The 24174-nt window shown below is 40.2% G+C and overlaps 1 protein-coding gene across 6 annotated transcripts in view; it reads left to right on the top strand.

Moving 5' to 3' along the window:
* Positions 1–23957, top strand: part of LOC146383364 (G2/M phase-specific E3 ubiquitin-protein ligase-like) — a 38685-nt gene extending 14728 nt beyond the window's left edge. Inside the window, exons 2-15 of one of the 6 annotated variants that reach the window (XM_084934566.1) lie at positions 13000–13136; positions 13218–13286; positions 17602–17815; positions 18492–18798; positions 19445–19527; positions 19683–19735; positions 19958–20000; positions 21169–21239; positions 21441–21530; positions 21648–21958; positions 22047–22225; positions 22507–22654; positions 23200–23406; positions 23506–23957. In XM_084934566.1, coding sequence (XP_084790692.1) covers positions 18507–18798; positions 19445–19527; positions 19683–19735; positions 19958–20000; positions 21169–21239; positions 21441–21530; positions 21648–21958; positions 22047–22225; positions 22507–22654; positions 23200–23406; positions 23506–23741 — 1713 coding nt within the window. In that variant the 5' untranslated portion in view covers positions 13000–13136; positions 13218–13286; positions 17602–17815; positions 18492–18506 and the 3' untranslated portion in view covers positions 23742–23957. Of the gene's footprint in view, positions 1–12999; positions 13137–13217; positions 13293–15790; positions 15853–17601; positions 17816–18491; positions 18799–19444; positions 19528–19682; positions 19736–19957; positions 20001–21168; positions 21240–21440; positions 21531–21647; positions 21959–22046; positions 22226–22506; positions 22655–23199; positions 23407–23505 lie in introns of those variants that run through there. The other 5 variants (XR_014800745.1, XM_084934568.1, XM_084934567.1 and 2 more) reach the window with 5 other exon arrangements.
* The last annotated feature ends 217 nt before the right edge of the window (positions 23958–24174 follow it).

The raw sequence follows: 24174 nt of genomic DNA on the forward strand, positions 1-24174 counted from the left end.
CGGCTGTAGCTGTCTGCTAGGCTTCACCTCAACTAATTGGAGTCCCTGAACTGGACCTCTGCATGGCGTTTGTGCCGTTGGTGCCTTCTGGAGCATTTTTAATGAATTTATCTGACAAATACTCTGGCTTGCTGTGTGCTACAGCATGTTCAAGGAGTTTCTGCTCTGCTAGGATTTTATTAGTCAGCTGCATGGAGACCACAGGCTGCCCTGCAGCACTCTAACATCGTCCATCACTGCAAACTCTACCACAAAACTGCAGCTACCCAGTTTAGCTTGCATGCATTGTTCAGTATTAGGATAAAATTTGGATAAAACTTTATAAAAAACAAACAAACATGAAATAACTAGATAATTTTTACCACTGTGCTGCTCTTTTGTGGAGATTTAACAGATCTACCAAGAATTTAGACAACACACGTCAGCTTTAAATGAGCACTGCTTACCTTTAAAAATTATTTCATTCATTTCATTCAGGCCTCTCCTTCTTACTGCTTTCTCACTTCTAAGAGTGAATCTGTAACACATTTTTATCACTATGTTATTTATTTATTATGAGAAATACAACAGCTATGCCTTTAGCTTTCAGTATGACTCTAATCCAAACTGCACAGGAACATTTTGTGTGCTTGCTGATATTTGTTTAGCTGTCTAAAATGTTAACCGATAACTCTTCCTTAGCTGAACTGTGCAGCAGATGAGTTAACATTACAAGTAAGTCTCTCAGAAGTGGATACAACTACCAGAGGTGGTGCATAAGATTTTTTTTTTTAACTCATTCTGTTGCAAATTTTGGCACTTGTATCCACTTTTTGAAAGATTTTTTTTCAGTTATCTGCTGCACTGTTATTGATGTCTGAATGCATGATTGCACAATCGGGATGTGAATGATAAAACACGAGACCTTCTAATGCAGGGTCTCTCTGGTGAATTAACCAAAAATATTTCCTTATATGTCCCAAGATACTCTTATATCTTATAATCTTATATCAGGTGAGCTTCCTGTTGGATTTAGTCTACATTTTACACCTTTATTGATTCTTAATACGTTGTTGTTGTTTAATGTTATAATAAAAGTGCCGAGTGGTGCCACTGTAACACTGGGGACTCCACATATTGTTTATTTCTTTAAACTGTTATAATTTCAGTTGAAATATTTGCACCTGGTGACCGTAGTATAACCCTGTCACAGGCCTGTGTTTTTGTCTTGAGTAGAATTGATGGCATAATCAAAGGAAACCCCTGAAAGTGGAATTTACAGTTCCAGACACCAAATCCTCCCAGTGGGAATGTCAGAGCTCAAAGTGTCTGATATTGCTGCAGGTGGTTTAATGTCGGGGTTGATTGCAAACCCAGTGCGCTGCTATAGAGACGCCAAAGGGGACCCTGTAGGTGAGACAGCAGAGTCTGATGCTTCAGGAATGAAAATGTGGTGAAAAGACACAAATCTACTTAAGTAACGGGGTTATCACTCAATTATTCATACCTAATCAGTTTCTTAACAGTAGTGGTGAGCTGAGGCAGGTAGTCCTGCTCAGTGTGTGGTTTCTAGGAACAGAGTCACCTTCATATTAATCATCTTTATAAAAAAAAAAAATCAATTTCAGAGGTCTTATTTCTATAAACGGATATACAGCAACATGTGTGGCTTCCCCATCTCATACTTTCCGTGGAACATTTTTCCTTTCCTATTTTTCTCTCTGTGGCACAAAAATTGCTCATTCTTACAAACCTCTGATTGGGTCCGTTGTGTTTTCACAGCCATCAAAGAGCACAACTCTGGGCCCTTCTGGTTTGGGTCACTGAACAGGCAATTTCAGGGTGTGGAAGAAGGCAATAAGGATATCTGAACTTAATACCCCGTCCTTAAGGCTGACCCCAGCACCCTGCGGAACAAACTCTTTTAGCTTCCTGCATCCACCGGCTCACTCTTATTGCCAAAAAGTTTATTTTTATGAAGTCAAGAGAAGCTCTCATGAACATTTCCTACCATCTGAGCACAGCCATGGATGCTTTAACCTTCTGAGCTCAGGTCATCATATGCAATCACTGTAGCCCTAAATTCTGGAGGTAGAGAAAAGGACATTTTTGGAAATGATGATGGTTGAATATCTTCACCTGTGTCTCATTACCTTCTTGCATCCAATTTCCTGATTTACCCATCGGTGTATAAATAGCACTGGTTCCCCCTCGGTCTTTATCTCAATATCTATTGTTGTTCATCTGTGTTCTCTGCTGGTGTGTTGGCTATTATGAATTTAATTTGTCACTTCATTTCATGCACACTGAATTTCTGGGACCTATTTCAAGAAGCAGGTTTAGCTAACAGTTCAGATTTTGTTAAGCCAGAGATGAAGGAAACAGATTTTCTGTTCCAGAAATAGAGTTAACTCTATTTCTGTTCCAGAAATAGAGTTAACTAATCTATATAAAGCTATATAAAGCTTTAGACAACAACACACTATTACTAATCAGTCATTTGTTGTGTTGCGTTGTAGTCGGTCACACTGATGGAAAATATTTGTCACAGCTGGATCTTGGAGATGATGGGATGATGAGGCTGAAATAACTTAAAGACTTGTGTCTCTCGTACATTTGGATCAATTTAAAAGTCACTTTTTTAAAAGCAGCTGCTGCGAGTCTTCCTTATTCAAAACAATTCATTCTTCCAGATAAAATTAAGCTAAATATATATAAGCTAGCTCTATAAATCCTGAGTCCTTTCTTTTAATACATTTACCATTACTGATAAAACTTCACATTTATTAAAGACTCAGAAGACTGCTGTGTATTTCAGCTGAATGTGAAACAGCTGAAATGCAAATTCTTGAGCTCTTCTCTGAGCCGTTGATATTTCTTGTGTTCCTTCTTCCTGATGTTGCTGTCATTCGGAACCGCTACATCGATCACTACGGCCGTCTTCTTCTGCTTGTCTACCACCAATATGTCTGGTTGGTTGGCTACCACCATTTTGTTCGTCTGTATCTGGAAGTCCCACAGGATCTTAGCTTGGTCATTCTCCATCACCCTTGGGGGCATCTCCCATTTTGACCTTGGGACTTCCAGGCCATACTTGGCACAGATGTTTCTGTATAATATGCCGGCCACTTGGTTATGGTGTTCCATGCATGCCCTGCCAGCTAGCATCTTACACCCTGCTGTTATGTCCAGGATTGTCTCAGGGGCATCTTTACACAGCCTGCACCTGAGGTCTTACTCCAGACTCCAGCCTCTATGGATCTTGTGCTCAGAGCTTGTTCCTGTGCTGCCATGATTAGTGCCTCTGTGCTGTCTTCCAGTCCAACTTTGTCCAGCCACTGGTAGGATTTCTGGATGTCAGCCACCTCCTCTATCTGCCGGTGGTACATACCGTGCAGGGGCCTGTCCTTCCATGATGGTTCCTCCTCTTTCTTGGGTTTCTGCTGCCTGAGGTATTTACTGAGCACGCAGTCAGTTGGGGCCATCTTCCTGATGCATTTGTGGATGTCTGTTGTCTCATCCTTGACTGCGGTGCTGACACTCACCAGTCCTTCCTTCTACTTAGCATACAGCCTCAGGGTGCTGTATGGATGAAACCCTCCATGGATGGTCAGGAGCTTCCTGGTCTTGATGTCAGTGGCTTTTATCTCCCCTTTGGCCAGTTTATTATCCCGGGGAGGGCGTAGGTGGTGATAGCCCGGATCTTGTTCTTACTGTTCAGCTGACTCCTCAGGACTTGCCTGACTCTCTGCAGGTACTTAGATGTTGCAGCTTTCCTAGCGGCTTCTTTGTGGTTTCCATTTGCTTGTGGGATCCCCAGGTACTTGTAGCTGTCCTCTATGTCTGCAATGTTGCTTTCTGGTAGTTCAATCCCCTCAGTTCTGACTTTCTGCCCTCGCTTTGTTATCATCTGACTACACTTCTCCAGTCCGAACGACATTCTGATGTCATTGCTGTATATCCTGGTGGTGTGGGGATTTGATGCACTTGATGGTGACTTGTGCTATGGGCTTGAAGTTCGCCTCTAGTGTTGTACGCCACATCCCCATTGAGTTCCTGATGAAGGCTCTTAATGTCCTGTTGATCTTGTACAGTTCTAGGCATTCCAGGATCCAGGTGTAGGGCATAAATCATAAGTCATAGGCCTTCTTGTAATCATTCCATGCAGTGCACAGGCTGGTCAGCCTAGTCTTGCAGTCTTGGGCGACTGCTTGGTCTACCAGTAGCTGGTGTTTTGCGCCTCTGGTATTCTTCCCAATCCCTTTCTGTGCCCCACTCATGACCCATGTGTGGGTTCATCTTAGCTGCTATAATGCCTGACAGGAGCTTCCATGTGGTACTGAGGCAGGTTATTGGCCGGTAGTTGGATGGGACTGGTCCATTCTGGGGATCCTTGAGGATCAGGACTGTCCAGCCTTCGGTTAGCCATTCCGGGTGTCTCTCGTCAACTAGCAGCTGGTTCATATGTGCTGCCAGGTACTCATGGAGTGCAGTCAGCTTCTTCAGCCAGTAGGCATGAACCATGTCGGGGCCTGGTGCTGTCCAACTCTTCATACTGGAGACCCTTTCTTGGATGTCTGCCACTGTGATGGTTACTGGACCATGTTCAGGGAGGTTGCTGTGGTCTGCCCTCAGATCCACTAGCCACTGAGCATTGCCGTTATGGATTGTGTCCTTCTCCCATATGCTCTTCCAGTATTCCGTGTATATATATATATATATATGTATATATATATATATATATATATATATATATATATATATATATATATATATATATATACACACATATAAAGTGGTTGCTATGCATTATATTGATTTGTGGTATTGGCTTCCATTGATGATGACTTTCTTTTGCTACTCACACATGTTATCAAGAGGAACATACTCAGAGTTGATTAAACTTACTCTGATCACCTGTTCCAGAACTGAAAACTTAGAGCTGCCAAACCAAAGTCAATGAACTCAGAGTTAATTAAACATCTTTTAAACATCACCTTCCCTTTTATGTGAACGTGCACTGTTTAAAAAACAAAACAAAACAGTGATTTAGCATGGACTGGAGATATATCATTCGTGAACCTGCACTGGACTGACAGTTTTTGAATGAATGAGACTATCGTGAAACTCTGTGTGTAGTAGAAGTTTATCTTTTTGATGACTTTTTAGGGCCGAGTTGATTGTTCTGACTTTGAATCTACATATCCACTCATTTTATCCCATTATGTGACCACTGAATTTGATCACAAGGATAAGCCCCTTAGGCACAAACTATCGTCTCAGAAATCCAGCAAGCAGTTGCCATTAACCATCGCAACCTGCTGAAGTAGCATGTTTCAGAATTTCTGTTTTAAACTAACAGAAATTATTAGTTTGTTTTTTAATTGTTAATTTTGCTTCTTAATTATTGTTTTATTAGTATTCAGAAATGGCTAACATTTAGTAGAAACAAGCAGAATGCTATTATGTCATCGACCACATCAGCTTCACTGTAAGTAAAACCAGAGGTCATAGCTGTTGGCTGTTTTACTCCATTCACAGCTATTCATTAAAGACTATCTCATGAGCGTTTGCTAGATAAACTGCAGTCATTTTCATTGCGATGGCATCATTTGGCTCTCTGTAGAGCTGCTCCGATCTTTCCTGGGCCAGCAGAGCTGATTGGATGATGGATTCTGCAACATTCAAACACTGATGTGGTGCTGGTGCCTGAGAAATGGGACGGATGTCACTGATGGAGCGTGAGCATGCGAATGATAATGAAATTGTGCACACACAGGCTTCGCATGTGCGTGTGTGTGAGTGTGTGTGTGTGTGTGCACACGCTACCGCTCTCTAGGGTTTTGGATGAGGTAATAAAGGTTGTTATGGCAACGGGTTCAATGGGTGAAGTTTTTGCTTGAGGTCTTTTAGTAATATCTAGATCATCCTGAATGTCAGTGCTATTTTCTTTCTACAATCACTTTCAGTGAGTTGATAAAAATGTTTTTTCAAAGAGCTCTGTGGATTCCTTACATTGGGAAAAGATAGAAAAGACTTCCCACTCACTCTGATTTTAAACACTTATGGTTTATATAGCAAGCTTACCGGACAACATCAAACATTCAAGGTAATTTATTATTATGCAACACAAGCTTGACCAACAGTGCTGCAGCTATAGTTCCCTCTATGCTGCTAAATAAGAATGTATAATTTAGTCATGAAAAACAAGTATTTTCCATGAAGTGGAATGAAGTGCGGCATCTTCACCAAGATGCCGCACTCATTGTTATGGGAGATTTTAACAGAGTGAATCTCAAACGGACATTTCACAACCTTCACCAGCACATCAACTGCCCCACCCGGGGCACTAGGACATTAGACCACTGCTACACCCCGTTCAAGAACTGTTACAAGGCTCAGCCCCTGCCGGCATTTGGAAAATCGGACCATGCCGCCATCTTCCTCATGCCTGCTTACAAACAAAGGCTAAAGCAGCAACCACCAATCAGGAGGGAGGTCACTCGCTGGACAGACCAATCAGTGGCCGCGCTGCAGGACGCACTGGATGACGCAGACTGGGACATGTTTCGGCGCAGCTCTGATGACATCAACATGTTTACGGAAGTGGTTGTGGGATTTATCGGGAAACTAGCGGACGACACAGCAGAAAGAACTATCATCCGAACGTTTCCCAACCAGAAGCCGTGGGTGGATAAAAACATCTGCGACGCTCTGAGATCACGCACCGCTGCCTACAATGAAGGGCTCGTCTCCGGTAATATGGACCTATACAAGGCTGCGTCCTACAACGTGCGCAGCGCGGTCAGAAAGGCAAAGCGGAGCTACGGGGAAAAACTAGAGTCACAGCTACGACAGTGCGACTCTAGGAGCCTGTGGAAAGGACTGCGGACTATAACGGACTATAAACGACCACCTTCTTCAGTGATGAATGCCGATGCTTCACTGGCTGATGAGCTGAACACGTTTTATGCTTGCTTCGATGCCGCAGCAATTAAAACAACAAACAGCTGCGCGCGCTCGGAGTGCACCAGTGAAGAAAATGCATTCATCATCACAGAGCATGCCGTGAGGAACACCTTCAGGAGGGTGAACACCAGGAAGGCAGCAGGACCAGATGCAATCCCTGGCCGGGTCCTGAGAGCCTGCGCTGACCAGCTAGCACCGGTGTTCACGGAGATCTTCAACCTCTCCCTGGCCCAAGCTGTGGTTCCCACGTGCTTCAAACAGTCCATTATTGTTCTTGTTCCAAAGAAACAACAGCCCGCTTGCCACAATGACTACCGTCCAGTAGCACTGACTTCAATTGTGATGAAGTGTTTTGAAAGACTGATGAGAGATCACATCACTTCTTCACTTCCTGCCACCATCGACTCACTTCAGTTTGCTTACCGGACTAATCGTTCCACAGACAATGCCATATCTCACCTGCTCCACACATCCCTGAGTCACCTGGACACTGGCAGAGGGAATTATGTTAGGATGCTGTTCGTGGACTACAGTTCAGCATTCAACACAATAATTCCCTCTAAGCTTTTCACCAAGTTGACGGATCTAGGACTCAGCTCATCACTGTGTCAGTGGATCCTCAACTTCCTCACAGACAGACCCCAATCAGTGAGGGTGGGAAAACAAGTCTCCCCCTCCATCTCACTCAGCACTGGAGCGCCTCAGGGCTGTGTTTTAAGCCCCCTGCTGTACTCACTGTACACTTATGACTGTGTAGCCACATCAGACACCACCTCCATTGTCAAGTTTGCTGACGACACTGCTGTTGTGGGCCTGATCTCCGACAACATCGAGACGGCCTACCTGGAGGAGATTAGGAACCTGGAGACCTGGTGCCAGGAGAATAACCTCCTCCTAAACATCAGCAAGACTAAGGAGCTGATCGTGGACTTCACTACAAAGCAGGCGAGGAATTACAAACCCCTCATCATCAGTGGCACGCCAGTGGAGAGAGTGGACAGTTTCCGATACCTGGGTGTCCACATCACTCAGGACCTGTCATGGTCCTGCCACATCAACACCCTGGTTAAGAAAGCCCGTCAGCGTCTCTTCTTCCTCAGAAGACTTAGAGACTTCCATCTGCCACTGAAGGTGCTCAAGAACTTCTACTCATGCACCATCGAGAGCGTCCTGACGGCAAACATCTGCACCTGGTTTGGGAACAGCACCAAGCAGGACAGACGAGATCTGCAAAGAGTGGTGCGCTCAGCCGAACGCATCATTCAATCAGAGCTCCCTGACCTGCTGTCCATCTACACCAAGCGGTGCAAGTCCAAAGCTAGGAAGATTATGATGGACCTCTCCCATCCCAACAATGGACTCTTCTCACTGTTGAGGTCTGGGAAGCGCTTCCGCTCCCTTAAGGCCAAAACAGAGAGAATGAGGAGGAGCTTCTTCCCCCGGGCTATTCGGGCCCTGAACCAGGTGTAGGACTGGACTCTCCCACACACATCACTATAAGACTGGACTCTCACACACATCACATCACCACACGCACCACCACACATTTCCTATAATCCTATAATTCCTATAATTTATAACCTTTATAATCTTTATAATCTCTTCTGCTATTTGCACATTCTTTACTGTAAATTGTAAATATTGTAAAACTTTTTTTCTGTCATTTAATGGTCGGGCATTGTACAGCTACAAGCATTTCACCCCCATGTCATACTGTGTATGGTTGTGTGTGTGTGACAAATAAAATTTGAATTTGAATTTGATTTGAAGTGTGGAGGATTAGATATGTAGCCCTGCAACCTGAGGCAAACCTGACTGTTCCAAAGTGTGTTGGTACAGCAGTTATAGATACGTGCCACTTGCCAGACGGCATCAGGGTGAGCACGGTGTTGCTGGGGTGGATATTTTTTGTTTACACGGGTGCTAGGGACCACTAGATGGTTAAACGTTGCTGCCCAGAAATGCTACTGATTTGAATGATTAATTGGACTTTTCTAATGTGATGCCAGTTATACAGTAACCTACCACAGGTGAGGGAGAGAGATTTATGGGAAACAACTTGATGAAGGAAATACTCATTCCTTGAAGAATCGTAATGACTTTGAATCCATCAGTGTCCCACTTACGGTTAGGATTGCATTTCAGGCAAATGCTAAACAAGAATGGCACACCGCAGCTATCATTACATTAGATTTTGGAGACTGCATTTTGATATTCCCAAATATAAGAAATGACATAGAAATGTGGTAGATGCTAATCTAACCTACCCTCACCCCTACTCCTAAACAGTTTTGTGACCTGATGGCTGTTCAGAGGCTAATCAGGCCAAACTTGAACCTTTCCCTAAAACCAAACCACGTTGAACACAGATTATCTTTGGGGTTCTTTTAATCTGAATTATAAAGTAAGCGTTCAGAAGAAAATAAAAAGGTTATAAAAATAAGGAAATAAAAGTTGTACAGACAGTTCTTATCCAGTAACAGCTTTGTGCACTGGTAACCCACTGCTACTTCAGGTTATTATCCCAACTTTTCAGGGTGTCAATTCGTGACTGATGTAAACCCATCCAGAAACAAAACAAACTTAGCAGTGCAAAAATAACTGTAGTGGCTTCTCCTGCTAAAATACAGAGCCAAAATTAAACAGTTAACAACAGTACATTTTCCCTCTTACACACAGAGATATTATAATACAGGTGTGAACTCAAATACATACAGTGCCTTAATCCAGCAGAAAAACGGAATACAGATTCCTATGAGATGAACGGCGAAGTCGGTCGTAGCAACACCTGGTGTCTTAACTGTTCCACACTTCGTGCTTAAACAGACCACACAGCGAAAACATGGCATTGCACGCCCACGTTACAGCAATGCAAGCTAGCACTTCCGTGAATGTCTCTGTAGATCCCCATCATCCCTTGCGCTCTCAGGGGTACCCCCTAAGAAACAGCACCATCCAGTGGCATGTCCCAATATATATATTTATAAGTTTTGGATTCCTATTTGGAGCTTATCATTCTCAAAGTGAGTTTTTCCCCCCTGGATTTCCTGTTAATGAGCTGTTTTGCAAACCCGTGTTTTGGTTCGTGTTTCCACTGTTATTCTTCAGTTTTATAGTGGTTTTATTGTTCTTTTTCATGTGTAGTTTTTTATTGAGCTCTGGATGCCTGCTTAGATGAACATCCGAGTCCTCATTATTGATTTGTATTTAGCATTGTTTCCTTCTTTGAGTAATTTGTGTTCCCTCAGTGCGGTCCCCTCTGTTCCTCTCTCGCTTGTTTCTGTGTTTATGTCTTGGTCGCTTGTACTTAGTACTTTTTGTTAATTGCCAATATTTATGTCTGTATGTGTTTCCTTTGGTCTTTATTCTGCTGTGACTGTTTTCAACTGTTCAGCTGTGTCTAGTTCCCCACCTGCCTTTAGAAACTGTGTGTACGCCTACTTATGAAGGGATTCTTTTCTCTCCCTTTTTGGTTTTGGAACTTGACCCTCCACACAGCTACACTGTGACTCACAGCTTTGTCAGGGACAGACTGTCACCACAGTTCTGTATTTGTCTGCACATGGCAACTTCTGCACAATTTGATTCAGTTTAATGCTATTTTTGTCATTTTTTGCCACTTATAGGGCTTATTTTGCCCATCTGTCAGTATTTTGTTGCGTTGAAACACTTACATTTCTTCCCAGTGAGGCATAATGAAGCCTCTGGGTTAACTAATGTACTTCATAATAAATTGCAGCAAAATACAGACATGGTACTTTAAAGCAAGTGTTAAAAAACATATAGTCTGCACTATGCATGCAGCAGAGCACTTGTACCTTTATTGACCTCGACATCTCAACATAAACAGTGCAGTATATTAACATAGCTTTGTAGTGTGTTTATATTTAACAATAAAAGGGTTGCCAAAGAAGATTTTATGCATTTCATATAGAACACAGTATATCCTTTAATAACCCAACAAGCAAGTGTCACCTTTTCATTATTAACTTCACTGTTACTACCAAGCATCACAAATGATCATGTGAAAGTTTGGTTTTTGCTCAGTACGTGGTTCAGCCTCACCCCGGCTGCTGTTGCTGCTGCTGCTGCTGCTTCTGTTCACTCCAACGTTGTTGTCACGCAGTCAAAGTCGTCCTTTTGGAATTACAAAGAGCTGCATGGTTAATAAGTTAATTAAAACATCAATTAGATGTCTGACCTTCATTTTCCGCTCTTCATCCTGCGGCTGAACGCTGCTCACAGCTGCTGAAAGGAAACAACAGCCGACGAGTCTCTGTTTGAACATTATTCAGACTAAAAAGCTTGTCTGAACAGAGGAAAATCAAAGCTTTCAGGACCTCCACACTGCTGCAGGAGTTTGAAAATTATTTTAAATACTTGTGTTGAACACGGTTCAAGCACATCCTGGAGAACCTGTGATGCATGAATCACAAATTGCTTAATATGTTCTGGCACAAAGAACAAAAACTAGTCGTTTGAGGGCACCTCTTCTCAAAAAATGCCCCTTACAGGAGAGAGAAGATTCTTATTATAAAGTATAAATATAAATGTACTGCCTATTAATTCTAACAGCTGAGGGAAATGGGGGAAAAAAGCAAGCAGCTAAGCAGCTTGACTGGTAAAATGACTGAGCTGTCAGTCAGTGAATGTGTGAGTCCTCCAGAGGTCACATGTGCACGTGGGATGTCTGATTGACTGACAGTAGCTGGTGGGCTGTCGGAGTTCTGGTGTTACACCAAAGGGAAGGAGAAACAAAGTTAACAAACTGGTGCTACAGCTGCATGAAAACAGCAAGTGACATAAAAAGCAAAGAGCTAACAGCAGTAAATGTGATTAGTTAAAGGTGACCAGATTCAGAAATGACAGGTGCCTGGAGGATGGATAGAAAGCACCAGAATGCTTCAAATAAACACATTGCATTAAACTGGTTACCAGGTTAACAACCATACAGGACTCTAATCATACAATATGATATGTGTGTCAGGGAGTGGTGTGGCTACAAGCCCTGCAACAGTAAGCCAACAGCATTTATTCTGCACCACTAACAAGGAAACACTTTAAAATGTAAACAGCTTCTTTATCAGATTACCAGAAACCCGTTTGTTATAAGACAAAACACACATGTCAGTAAAACTGCACGAGTAACCTGGGTAAATGTAATTAAACTGAAGCGCAGTGAAATCACAACATGAATGCTGTTGTTTTCAGTTCTACCATACATACTCACTCAACATTAAACCGCCAAAACACTCTTCATTTTGCCAACAGCAAACCCACATTGCTTCTTGTCATGGTCCTGGGTCTTGGGTCCAAGGTTTTGAGGTTCTGGAGCGTTATTGTTCGTCTTCTATATTTATGTTGTGATTTTCATACAGTAATTCTTAGTTCTAATTTCAGTTTCACATCAGTGTTTATTTATTCCCTCAGTGTTTTTTGTCTCTTTCCGATATGTCTTTCCCATCCAATCAACTTCAGTTCCCTGTTTAGGGATCTTTTCTTTCTTCCTGTTTTTCGTTTTGTAGATTTTTTTGGAAGGGGAAAAACTGGATGGATGGATAGATGGATTTTTTTTGTCTCTTGTGTCTCATGCTTAGTTTTACTTCCGTCTTCTTGTCTTCACTGTCCTCAGTAGTCTCGTTTGCCTTGTTTCCTTTTACCCTGATATCTTTTGTGTGTATGGATAAATATTCCTCTCCTCCCCTTCTGTCGTTGTCATAGCATCTGTTGAGTCTCCCCTGTGTGCTGCCGGCTCATTTGTTTCATTAGCATTGCTATCCTACTTTAAAGGCCACATTACCTGCAATACCTGGGTGCCATGGCTGAGGCAGGCTGGGTTGTAGTTTGCTATTGATTTATGTCTTTTTTCAGTAAACCTAAGTTTCAGGTGGACCTGTGGCTACGCCGTTGGGTGAATTACTATGTGGGCCTATTCTATTGCACCTGCTGTGAATTAGCATAATCAAGCTGAGAGTGTTTGAAGGCTGGATTCTAATGAGTACACTTTTGAATGCTTGGATTCCTGCTCTGTTTCATGTCTGCTGCTGCCAGTCCTGTTTCCAAGATTTCTGTAACTCATAAGTGTAGTAGTCACCTGCCCACCCACTCTCCACCATTGCTCACTCACACTCTGAACCTGCCTACCTGTGAAGATACCCTCCCCAAACTTCTATCTTCCTTGCTGCCAAGTAAGCATTCTCTTCACTCACTGTTAGACTTGTTCCAAATCCTTCCAGACCCTCACTTACCCATTTTTTCTCCCTCTGCAGAATTCCTGTAACCAAACCAAGAAATTCAAATTACTCCCGCAGTGATGAAGAAACACTTAAATCAAAAAGGTGAATGTACGTAACAATAACTCTTTATGTGTTCATACACCACTCTGCATTTGTTAGGTGTTAGGTGCTCTGTGACCCAGCATTTTGAGTTTATTTTGTATTTTTGATTTCTTATGTTATATTGGAAATATGTTAAGTTCTTGTGTTGTTATTATTAGTTAGGATTTAGTTGAGTTTTAGTCTAGTTTATGTTTCACCTATGTCTCCTTGTTTATGAGTCCTTTTCTGTTTGTGTCGCTCTCCTCTGTCCCTCTCCCTCTCTCGCTCCCTCTCTCTGTCTCTCGTGTCAGGCTTGCGTGTTAGTTCATGTCTCTCCATGTTTCCTGTTTTATTTTGAAAGGTCTGGTGCTTCCATGTTCAGTGTGTTTAGTTGTACTTTCCCCTGTGGCTTCATGATCATTTGTGCCAGCTGTATCTCCCCAGGTGTTTCCTGATTACCCTTCTGTGTATTTATGTTCTCTGTCTTCCCTCTGATCTTTGTTGGGTCGTCTGTTTGTCTTCATGTCAGGTTATATCAAGTCACAGAGTTTTCACTTCCCACTGTTCAGGTTCAGGTTCATGCTCAGGTTTGGCTTATTTCATAGTTGCATTATCCTGTTCCAGTTTAGTTTCATGTTCTTGTCTCTTGTCATGGTTTTCACAGTTACTTTAGGTTTCAGTTTAGTTTCGCCTTGCCTTGTTTTTCTGTTTTTTGTATCAGCCGGATGGAGGCGGCCGTTTTGTTTAAACACCAGTTCATTTCTCCCGTGTCTGCTTTTGGGTCCGCACTGGCGATCCTCGCTGTGACAGCATTTAATCATTACTTAATATTAATCTCTGGCTCACTTCCACATCTCATCTTTGTCCCGTCTCCCACCCCTCACCCCAAATTGTAATGGCCACAGGCATGGAGCTCCATGAGCCCGCTGGAGGTTTCTTCCTGTCAAAAGGGAGTTTTGTCAAAACTTTCCATTGTTGCTAAGTGCTTGTGCATAGGTGGCTGTCTAAATGTTGACAGTTTCCCTCAGTTATTATAAGGTCTTCACCTGACAACATAAAGAATTTTCAATTTGTAAATAAACTGCAATGACTGAGTCTGAATTCAGACTCCTTCTGATCCACTCATGACACTGTCATGACACTGGGTTCGCCAGTATAAATAGAGATCCTGCCTTCACTTCTAAACAATAAATTAACTTTAACTCTGATAAACAATTCTTTTTTTCTCATGATTGCTTAAAAACAGTTGTTTTTCTGCTGTATTTCTTTTTTTTCTCCTTTCTTTCTTTCTTTCTTTCTTTCTGTTTTAAGTCCACCTGAAATTACATTTTATTTCATCTCTTGTTGGCATTTCTTGTCTGTCTTTTTGTTGGAATTTCTTTTTGAGTATCATTTTGTCTTTTAAACTGTCATAAACTTTATTTGCAGCAACACAAGCTTAAATCTACTGTATTGCAGAATCTCTTATAATACCTGTAAAAGGTTGTAAATAGTAACCAGTTAGCAGTTATATAAATTTTAATAATGGTCCCTGAATCCCTGTAATATACAGTGCATGTTTATGAAACACGTCCTCACAAACCTGTGTGTGAGTATGTGTGTGCGTGTATACACACACCATCTGTGCCTGCATTGTAATCCATCACATCATCCCTTTGTTAACCTGCGAGGCCTCGGCCGGTGAAGGTGACGACCCGACAAAACACTGTAATGAGTCACTACGTGCCGATAAAATACCCTCCACTGCAGACAGCATCAGCTTTCTTACTCGAAAGAACACACACTCTCACAAACACACACATAGATGTTAGTGTGAATACAAATCCACAGTCACACACGAGTCTTTGACTTGGACAGGTAAACCAAGAGTGTTTGCACTGACAACATAGAGAAGAAATATGTTTTGAGGTCAACGAGTTAATCACCACCTTTAGCAGAAGAAGAAGAAGATGCAGCATCCTCTGTCCTGTAAATCAAAGCAATGCATCATATACCCTTTCAAGAAAACAATTCATACAATTATGCTGATAAGTGATCTGCGTCAACATAATTGACAAGTCACGCATCATCTATCACAGTTCTGTCATTAAGACTCGGCAGAATCTGATGGATAATAATTGTTGACACAAACATTGTTAATGTTTGTGTCTAAGGCATTGTGTGTGGTGGTGTGTGTGTGGTTTTTCTTCTCCCAAAAGTATAATTCATTACCCAGAGCGGTCCAATATTTGTTTAAAAATTAATATTGTTTAAAATATAGTTTTACAAGAATATTGTAATATTTTTTTTTAATGAAATGGGCACAAAATTCTGAGTGTCATGGTTTCCTCATCAAACGTGACCAAACAGTTCAAATGGTTTAACATACCAAAATGATAACCCTGTTCCACTTAGTGCTGTTTGGGCAGCTGTGCCATTTAACTTTAATATTTAATAATTAGTATTAAGCTCAATTTTCAACAGCACAAAATTACATTGATTAAAAAACTAAACAAAACTCCACTAAAGTATGTTTTTATATCTCAGACAGAAAATCAGCATCATTCGCAGCTGATCTACATCTGCAAATCTCTGGACAGGGAAGGAGGTAACTGAGATCAGCATCAAGCTTTGGAAATTAGCCAGATATTATAAGCTTTTTATAATATTTATAACATTTTATAAAATAAAATTTAATGCGGTTACAAATATCACTTCTGTACCTGATGTCAGCATGCTAAACCCAGGGATGCTTGAGCTCTGTAGAATAATAAACAGGAGTTTGTCATCAGTTTGGTGCATTTTTTTCCTCTTATTCTTTTGCTTTATTGTATCATATTGTATGAATAGCAGAAAACAGTTCTTGAATACAGTCTTTCTCTTGCTATAAAGTCTAACAAGACATTTGGTGCAAGAGGTGTGTGGTGGCAGATTTCTTTTCTCATGTATTAATCACATATCTTAACCATATCACTTTAGAATAGTAAGAGCACTCCTGCCCAAGTTTTATTGCACCTTCACAGCAGACTCATTTTCCTCTTGAGGGCTCTGGACATCCTGTTTTAAAGGAGGTGACGGTTGGTCGGAGCTTTTCTTAGACTGAACAGTTAAGGATCTGCTAATAATTGATCTGCTGTGGAATGTTCTTTGTTTAAGAGTGTCTGTGTCTGCGTATATAAGATGTAAGGGCGGTGGCTACAATTGAGAGATGGTCCTAGTGTTTCAATTTTGATGCTCTCTCCACATTGCAATGTGTTTATTAAACCCACTTCAAATCAACCTCACTGGGTGTGTTGCTGGTTATTGTTAAATTTTCCACAGCAGGTGCAGTGTCTTTATTTAACCACCTGTCATGAAAAAAAATTTAAACCAGCACAAATTTTAGAAATCAGAAATTTATCAAGTTTAACACTCAACCAAACTAATTTTTCAATTCAAGAATGTAAATAAATAACAAAAATTCAGCATCTTATCAAAAGATGTTTTCCTGTTTCTGCTTTTCTTCAGCAACAAAATAAATACTGTTGTTACACATGAGTTCTCAAATGTAATTATCTTTTAGCAATAAAAACATTATTTTGATTAAAGCTCCCGCAGACAGGTAACCACTACAGAAACAAATGATTTTGGTAATTACCTCTCCTGTTCATTTAGGGCAGCTGTGGTTTAAAGCTTACAGTGGATGGTGGTCTAATACATTTTTTTTAAGCACTGCACCTCAAACCAGCATCAATGTAATGTCCATGTTCATTTTTAAATTATTTCTCAACCATGACTAGACATTGACAAAAACACTGCAAACCCCAGTGTTAAAATAAAATACAAACATAATTCAAATACAGGCTTAGCCTCCTTACAAATTTGACAGTAGTTTCAAAAATACAAATAGGGCTCTGCTTGTAGACACGCACCAAAAAAATACAAAACTAGACCCACCATCACAGGATGAATGGATCAAAATTATAGACGAAATACAAATTATGGAACAATTTACCGACAGAATAAGGACTCAGGAAGATCAATACCATCAAAAGTGGGAGAAATGGACTGAGTACATAAACCCAACAGGATAAAGACGAACACATTGATAACGAGAAATGATAAAATTGTAGAAACAAGGTGATCCAACATGTTTTTTTTACCCTTGTATTTATCTTTTTTTAAATTCTTTTTTGTTGTTACCCCCTACCCCCCCTGTATAATGTTTAAAGAAAAACAATAAAAAGAAAGTATTAAAAAAAAAATCAAGTAATTAAGGTTTGAATTCCTAGAATTGCATTTTTCTTTATTACTTATTGCTGCCAGAAAGGCAAAGACTTTTGATGCTAATGAAAAACGTCTACACTATTTTTTTCAGAGAACTGATTGGTCAGCAGGTTTGATTTCAAAACCAACCGACAGATAACATGGAGAGAGAATATGCAGAGCGAAGGCCAAGTTTTTAATGCTCCAGGGAGACTGGCCAGGTGTTCCCACGTGAACTGATTAACTCCAGCAAGCAGGGACCTGCAAGGCAGCACAGAGGGACACACTGGAGAAAAAGCACAGTCTCAACACTCAGGACTGAGCTGGTAATGAAGCTGCTGTGCACAAATGTTGATAAATCACTTTATTTTGCGGTAAAGTCAACAAACTTTTTGAAAAAAGTTAAAAATGGTGACCCAGATATGTTCGGACATGGTTGCAGAGTTGCAGAATCAAAAATCAACCAAAAACATATATTCTGAAATTCGCCTTAATTATCACGATTAGCTTTTTCGAAATATTTATTTTAACAAAATCAATACAGGAAAAATTGAACTGGGAACTGCATTTCCACTTTAGGAAACTCATCAGTTTACCACAGCCCGCCGGACATCAAAACCAGTTATTTCCATGTGAAATAACTGGTACAAACTAGGGTGGGGTGCAGATACCACCTTAAACTTATTTTAACTTTGAGGTGAGCAACTCAAGCAACTAATAGGAATGATGGATATTTCTGACTTTCTGGCTAGCTCAGTCTGAAAACAAGTTGAGGTTAATTTTCTAATGACATTCTTTTGTTATTCCTTAGGGGAGTTGTGTAAAAAATGTTCAGTGTAGTAAAGCTATCCAGAATAAGAACAATTGTTTACGAGTAATTGTACATTTAGGTTGTCAGGAAGATCCCTCTTTTGCAGTTAATAAATATTCAAGTTTGAATAGATCTGCTTAGAGTCATATTAGTATCTACTTGGCCCATTGTTCATGTCTTTTTCATTACAGATAAATGTCGGCTTGATGACCATTAAAAAGGGTGGTTTGAAGCCATACCGTGGAAAAACTATTTTCCTAACAACAGACCCTGACGCTACTGCCACAAGTCTGCTCAATCAAGCTGTTAAAAAAATGAAGGACTTTAACAAAGATCTAAAAGATGGACCTTTCCTTCTTCTGTATCCGGATGGCACTGAGGTCATTACTGTCCCTGGAACACAAAGACCATTTACACTTGAGGCTTATAAGGCTGAAGTTGGCAAGCCTTATCAAAGAATCACTGTTTTCATCTGCTTGAAGAGTGACTTTGAAGATGGTAAGCTGCTAATGTTTGTTTGGATTTTGACACACATTCCCTTAGTTTCAACAACTGCTAATTTTGAAATTGTGAAATGATAACATTACGCATAAAGCACCCAAGTCAATAGCATACCTACATTAAAATGGTGAATGGCCTGTATTTGATATAGCACCTTCTAGGGTTCTACAACCCCCCCAAGACACTTCACAACAAAACCAGTCATTCACCCACACACATTCACACACTGCTGGTGATTAGCTACAATGTGGACACAACTGTCCTGGGACTCACTGACTGAAGCAAGGCTGCTGTACACAGATGCCACCTATCCCTCCCACTACCACCACCTGGCATGGAGGGTGAAGTGTCTTGCCCAAGGACACAACGACTGCGACAGACTGAGCAGGGCTCAAACCTTCAACCGTTTGATTACAGGGCGGGCTTTTAACTCCTCTGCCACCATTGCTCCCTAAATTAGCTTGTATATGTTATGTTTCTTCCTGGAAACATGAAATTCAGCCATTTTTGGATCTACTGAGTCATGAGTTTTCAATGCTAACTTTATGCCTTTCGTATTAATCTATTATTGATGATCAAATAAAGTTTCATACATTAGTATGAATTTAGTTAGCTTAGCTTGATTTGTTTTCATGTTTTGTAGTTGGAGAAAACTCAGACTTGTCTGACTCTGACCCAGAGATTGTTATTAAAAGGCCCTCTGAGTTTGATCTTGCTGATACACTGGTAAGTATAATTTAAAATTTTTTATAGAGTTTTCTTGTTGTTTAGCCACCACCATTTGCCTCAGTTCAGTAAAACAGTTAATAGTTATATGTGAAATACATTTTGTGTGTGTGTGCGTGCTCGCGTGCATGTGTTTGTTTGTTTGTTTGTTTCAGCCATGGGAACTTCAACGTGAAAGCAGTCCTTTACAGAAAGCGGCAGAATATGAGTAAGTGATATTTTAAGAACATGTAATCTTTTACTGTTTTTTGCCTACACTTTGTATTAATGAGATATACACTTTTGTCATTCATTCTGTATATGGTTTTTGGAACATGGACTACATAATACTTGTATTGCTTGTTTGTTAATCAAGATGCTTAAATATTTTCAAAGTGTCAATTAATATTTTCACAGTACACAACAATAATGCTTTTCTTTGTTCTCTAAGGAAGGGTGCTGGGGATCTTGTGCTTGCTAATGAAGTACAACAGGTAAAAAACTATTTTATTAGTAAAACAGTGCAGCAGACAATCTCCACCGCCTTTACTTTGCAATTAGATAACGATTCACTGTTTGCTTATTACATTCATTGTTATTATACAATGCATTTCACATCCTCAATTTTCATACTATCAATAGATTATAACATCCACCCCTTAAAGGTACAATAAGTCATACCGGTACATGAAATAATCACAAAGCAGTCTAATGTCTCAATCATGTTGGAAGGAAGGTTACATTGAAACTAACTGTGTATGACTCGTCTTTGTCATCTAGAATCTTCTGGCGCTGATCCGTAGCCATGAAACTCATGGAACGGGAGGAGGGAGAGTCACTCGTTTGTTTATAAAGATAGACTGCAGTCCACAAATTTGACCACAGGATGTTCTTCTTATTTCATTCTTACTTATTGTACCTTTAGATAATCTATTGGGATAGGGAACCTAAGGTACATCCATCTACTTCCGGACCATGGGTCCCCTACTGCTAAAAAAATAGGAGTCTATGAGCCAATAAAAATTATTTTCTGATCCCATTTGATGTGTGCCATGGATTTAAAATATGTCCGTGAAGTATATAAACACATTTTGATGCCAAAAAGTGCTTAAGCGACAGGTGGCAAAGGTTATTTTAGGTTTTGTTTGAAAAGACGTGGCGAAATGTAAATGTTCGTCTCACAAAATTGACATCATCGAACCAGACACAGAGAAGAGGAAAAGCTTAGTTTTGTTTAGCGAGCTTCGAATCCTTCTTCCAGGATGATGTGGAGAAAACCACTATAAATCTGGCCATGTGATAATTAGCAGCTACGCTGGGGGAGAAAAGCTTCTGAGGCGACGTCATATTTGCGACATCTGACTTGTAGTCATTTTAATGACGGATTTTTACAAGCTAACAAATCTCAAATTACATTACAGACATAGTCGAAACACAATTATTTATTATTTAAATTGAAGTACAACATATGTGTGATTCAGAGAGTAAGGCAAAGCAGACCAGAAAATAACTTTTATAGCTCCATTCACTTCCATTCATTTTTCTTTTGTTCAGGGACCCATGAGCAGACCAGAAGGGAAGGAGACTTAGGCTCCCTATATTAAAATAATTATCAATTGGTCAAATATGAATTTTCATTCATCCTCATTTCTGTATTTCCAGGTCATAGATTTGGAAGAAGAAAACGATACAGGCACTACTGAATGCCTCACTGTCGAGAGCTCCTGTTACAGGTGCGTTGTATCTTGAGTAATTATTCCAGAGGGTTGCACAAAATATATACACACAATTATTATAAATGTATGTAGTTTGACTCTTTTACATTAGATTCTTCAGAAAAAAAAATAGTAGAATCGTTCTATAAAACTGGAACTGCATGTTTATGCATTTGTCTTTTTGCATCTACACTTTGTGTACATGTTTTCACTCTGCAGAAACTACACACAGCTGTTTGAACCGATTGTGATTGATGATGAAGATCCTACTCCTAACGAAGCCAAAGCTGAGCCCCCAGAAGAACCTGTGTTAGTAATTTAAACATTTGAATCCAATTAACCGCCATCTTGTTCTGTACAAGACATCATGCAATCATGAGAGAAGTATATACACCTTTAAAAAATAAGTTTCCCTTTTTTTTTTAGAGACACCAATTTGCAGGCACATGAAATTATTGCAAATTTGGCACTGGAACTTGACCACAAGAAGGTCAGCAGGTTCAATATATCAAGGTCAGCTGTATGGGATGGAGCTGTTAGAGGATTTCGACGCAGCACATACTCTGACAACTACGACATGTTCATCAAGTTTAATGATGATGCTGGCAGCTTTGAAGAAGGTTTGGATACAGGTGGCCCGAGGCGTGAATTCCTCACACTTCTTATGGGCAGTCTGAGAAATCGCCCCATCTTTGATGGACCTCCAGAGAGCCGTTATCTTGTATATAATTCAAGAGGTGGATGTTTTTAATAAAAATTGGCTTTTTTTTTCATTAGCATATTTAATAGCAATTAACCATGATAATTATGTACCCTGTATAACAGCTGCCAGGCAAGATGAGTACTTTTTAGCAGGAAAGATGATCGCTGTATCCATTGTGCATGGGGGACCAGCACCACATTTCCTCTCCAAGAACCTGGTCAACCACATCACAGGGAATCAGAGTTTCAGCACCACTGTAGAAGATGTGCAAGATGAGGCGATCACAAAAGTTCTACATCAGGTAGAAAATTACCTAGGCTCAGGGAATGGGTTTACTTAGAAGACACTTGGGGCCAGTTTAAAAGATTTAATCAGGATAAAAGTTATCCGGGTTGGATCATATCTTGAAAGTAGGTTCAAGGTAGATTCTGTAATCTGAAAGGACAGATTTCCACCTCCCAACAACACAAGTGAAATAACAAATTGATTATTTTTTTAATCCAATGTTTGAATGAATCGTAAAAGTAGTGAAAATTATATTTTTGTTTTTCTTACAGTAAACCTTTTTTTTTTTTTTTATAGGTCCTGAAAGCTGAATCAGAGGAGTCTTTGCATAATCTTATTTTGCAAAACAGCACAATCTTCCAAACTGCTGGATGCCTCAGAAACGTCAAGCCTTGTGAGAAACAAGATGGTACATCCTTGAAAGAAACCAAAGTGTCATTCAACGGTAAACTCATTACTCCTTTTAAATTCAGGATGGCCAGTTGCTCATCACAGCAGCCACTGACATTTTCAGACCTTCAGATGTATATGAAAAAACTGATTCAGTAGCATCCGTGTGATCTGATGAACAACAAGTTAATTCCTGAGCCACTGTCGCACGCTATTAACCTTTTGACAACTCTAATTTAGTATACATTTATTGTTCACAATGACCCATAATAATCATAGTCATGCAACATGATTAATTTTTCAGTTATTTATAAAAAGAGGTGATCCCTTGTTTGACACACTTGTTTATTCCAGTGTGAAAGCACTATTTTTTTTTAAATGCTGAAATCCCAATGAGCTCTTCTTTTTTTGCTGTCACAGTTAATTTCTGAGCACTATGAATTGTTTTTGTGTATGAGTGATTCTATGCATTTGAAATCTGTCCAAATTTATAATGAAAGATCTAGTAGGTAAAGACATTTAAACACAATTTAGAAGACTGCAATAGTTATAGCTATAAACCAATTATTAGTTATTTGTCTATCCTTTGCCGATTTAAAGATGGACTGGAAAGTCTGAATTTTTTAAGTGCACTGCAACAACATTCCAGTGTGCTGGCCCCACTCCTATGCTTCTCTGCCAAGGCCCTGACTGCTTCAGAACTGGAGAGCATGTTCAGACTAGATCTCAGCCCAGCAGGAAGCAACAAGCGGCATAAGGAGGTCCTAACACTTGGCTTTTGGGCAGATTATCTCCTTGATTGTGAAGGTGTGAATGGCCGTTTTTATTTGTTTATAGTTTTATGAAAGGAGAGGTAAGGAAATTAATTTTCTGTAATGTACTACAGTGTTTACTTTCTTCTTTCAGAGAAGGCAACAGCAGTGTGTCTGGAAGATTTGATGATGTTTGCCACAGGGCTGACGGCAGTTCCACCGGCAGGCATGACACCACCACCATGCATCCAGTTTTTAAGTGATTCGCCTTTTCCAGTTGCAAACACCTGTGCAAATACTCTGAAGCTACCCATCTCTGACTCATACAGCATCTTTAAGGCCAACATGGACTTTGGAATTCAAAATGCTCCAGGATTTGGATGTTCTTAAATCAGCAAGGTCATCAAGTTACAGTTACTGAGTTACCCTGTTAGGTTCAGCTGCCGTTGGCACACTACTTAACACATTCATGTGACAAGCAACTTCCATATTGTTAAACATTTAGTTGTTTTAGTTGTTTTTTCTGAATATTGTGTATGTTGGAAAAGTGACAGAAATGCTGGACACTATTTGTAAATGGTTTTATTAAAGAAAATTTTAAATGTTTCCTTGTGGTTAAATGTTAATATTTAAATCCATGCCAGTTGCTGTATATTATGAACAATATTATATTCAATTTAGCAAGAGGGAAAGGAAACACTAACATTAAAAAATGAAGGAAAAACAGAAGGGCTGGAGCACTCAAGTAAGTCCAAAGGCTTTATTAGGTGCAAAAAAAGGAAAGAAACTAACGTTTCGACACCGTGTGTGTCTTCGTCAGAGT

Source organism: Perissodus microlepis, chromosome 7 (genome assembly GCF_051167445.1).
Source record: "Perissodus microlepis isolate ML-2025 ecotype Zambia chromosome 7, ASM5116744v1, whole genome shotgun sequence".
Lineage (NCBI taxonomy): Eukaryota > Metazoa > Chordata > Actinopteri > Cichliformes > Cichlidae > Perissodus > Perissodus microlepis.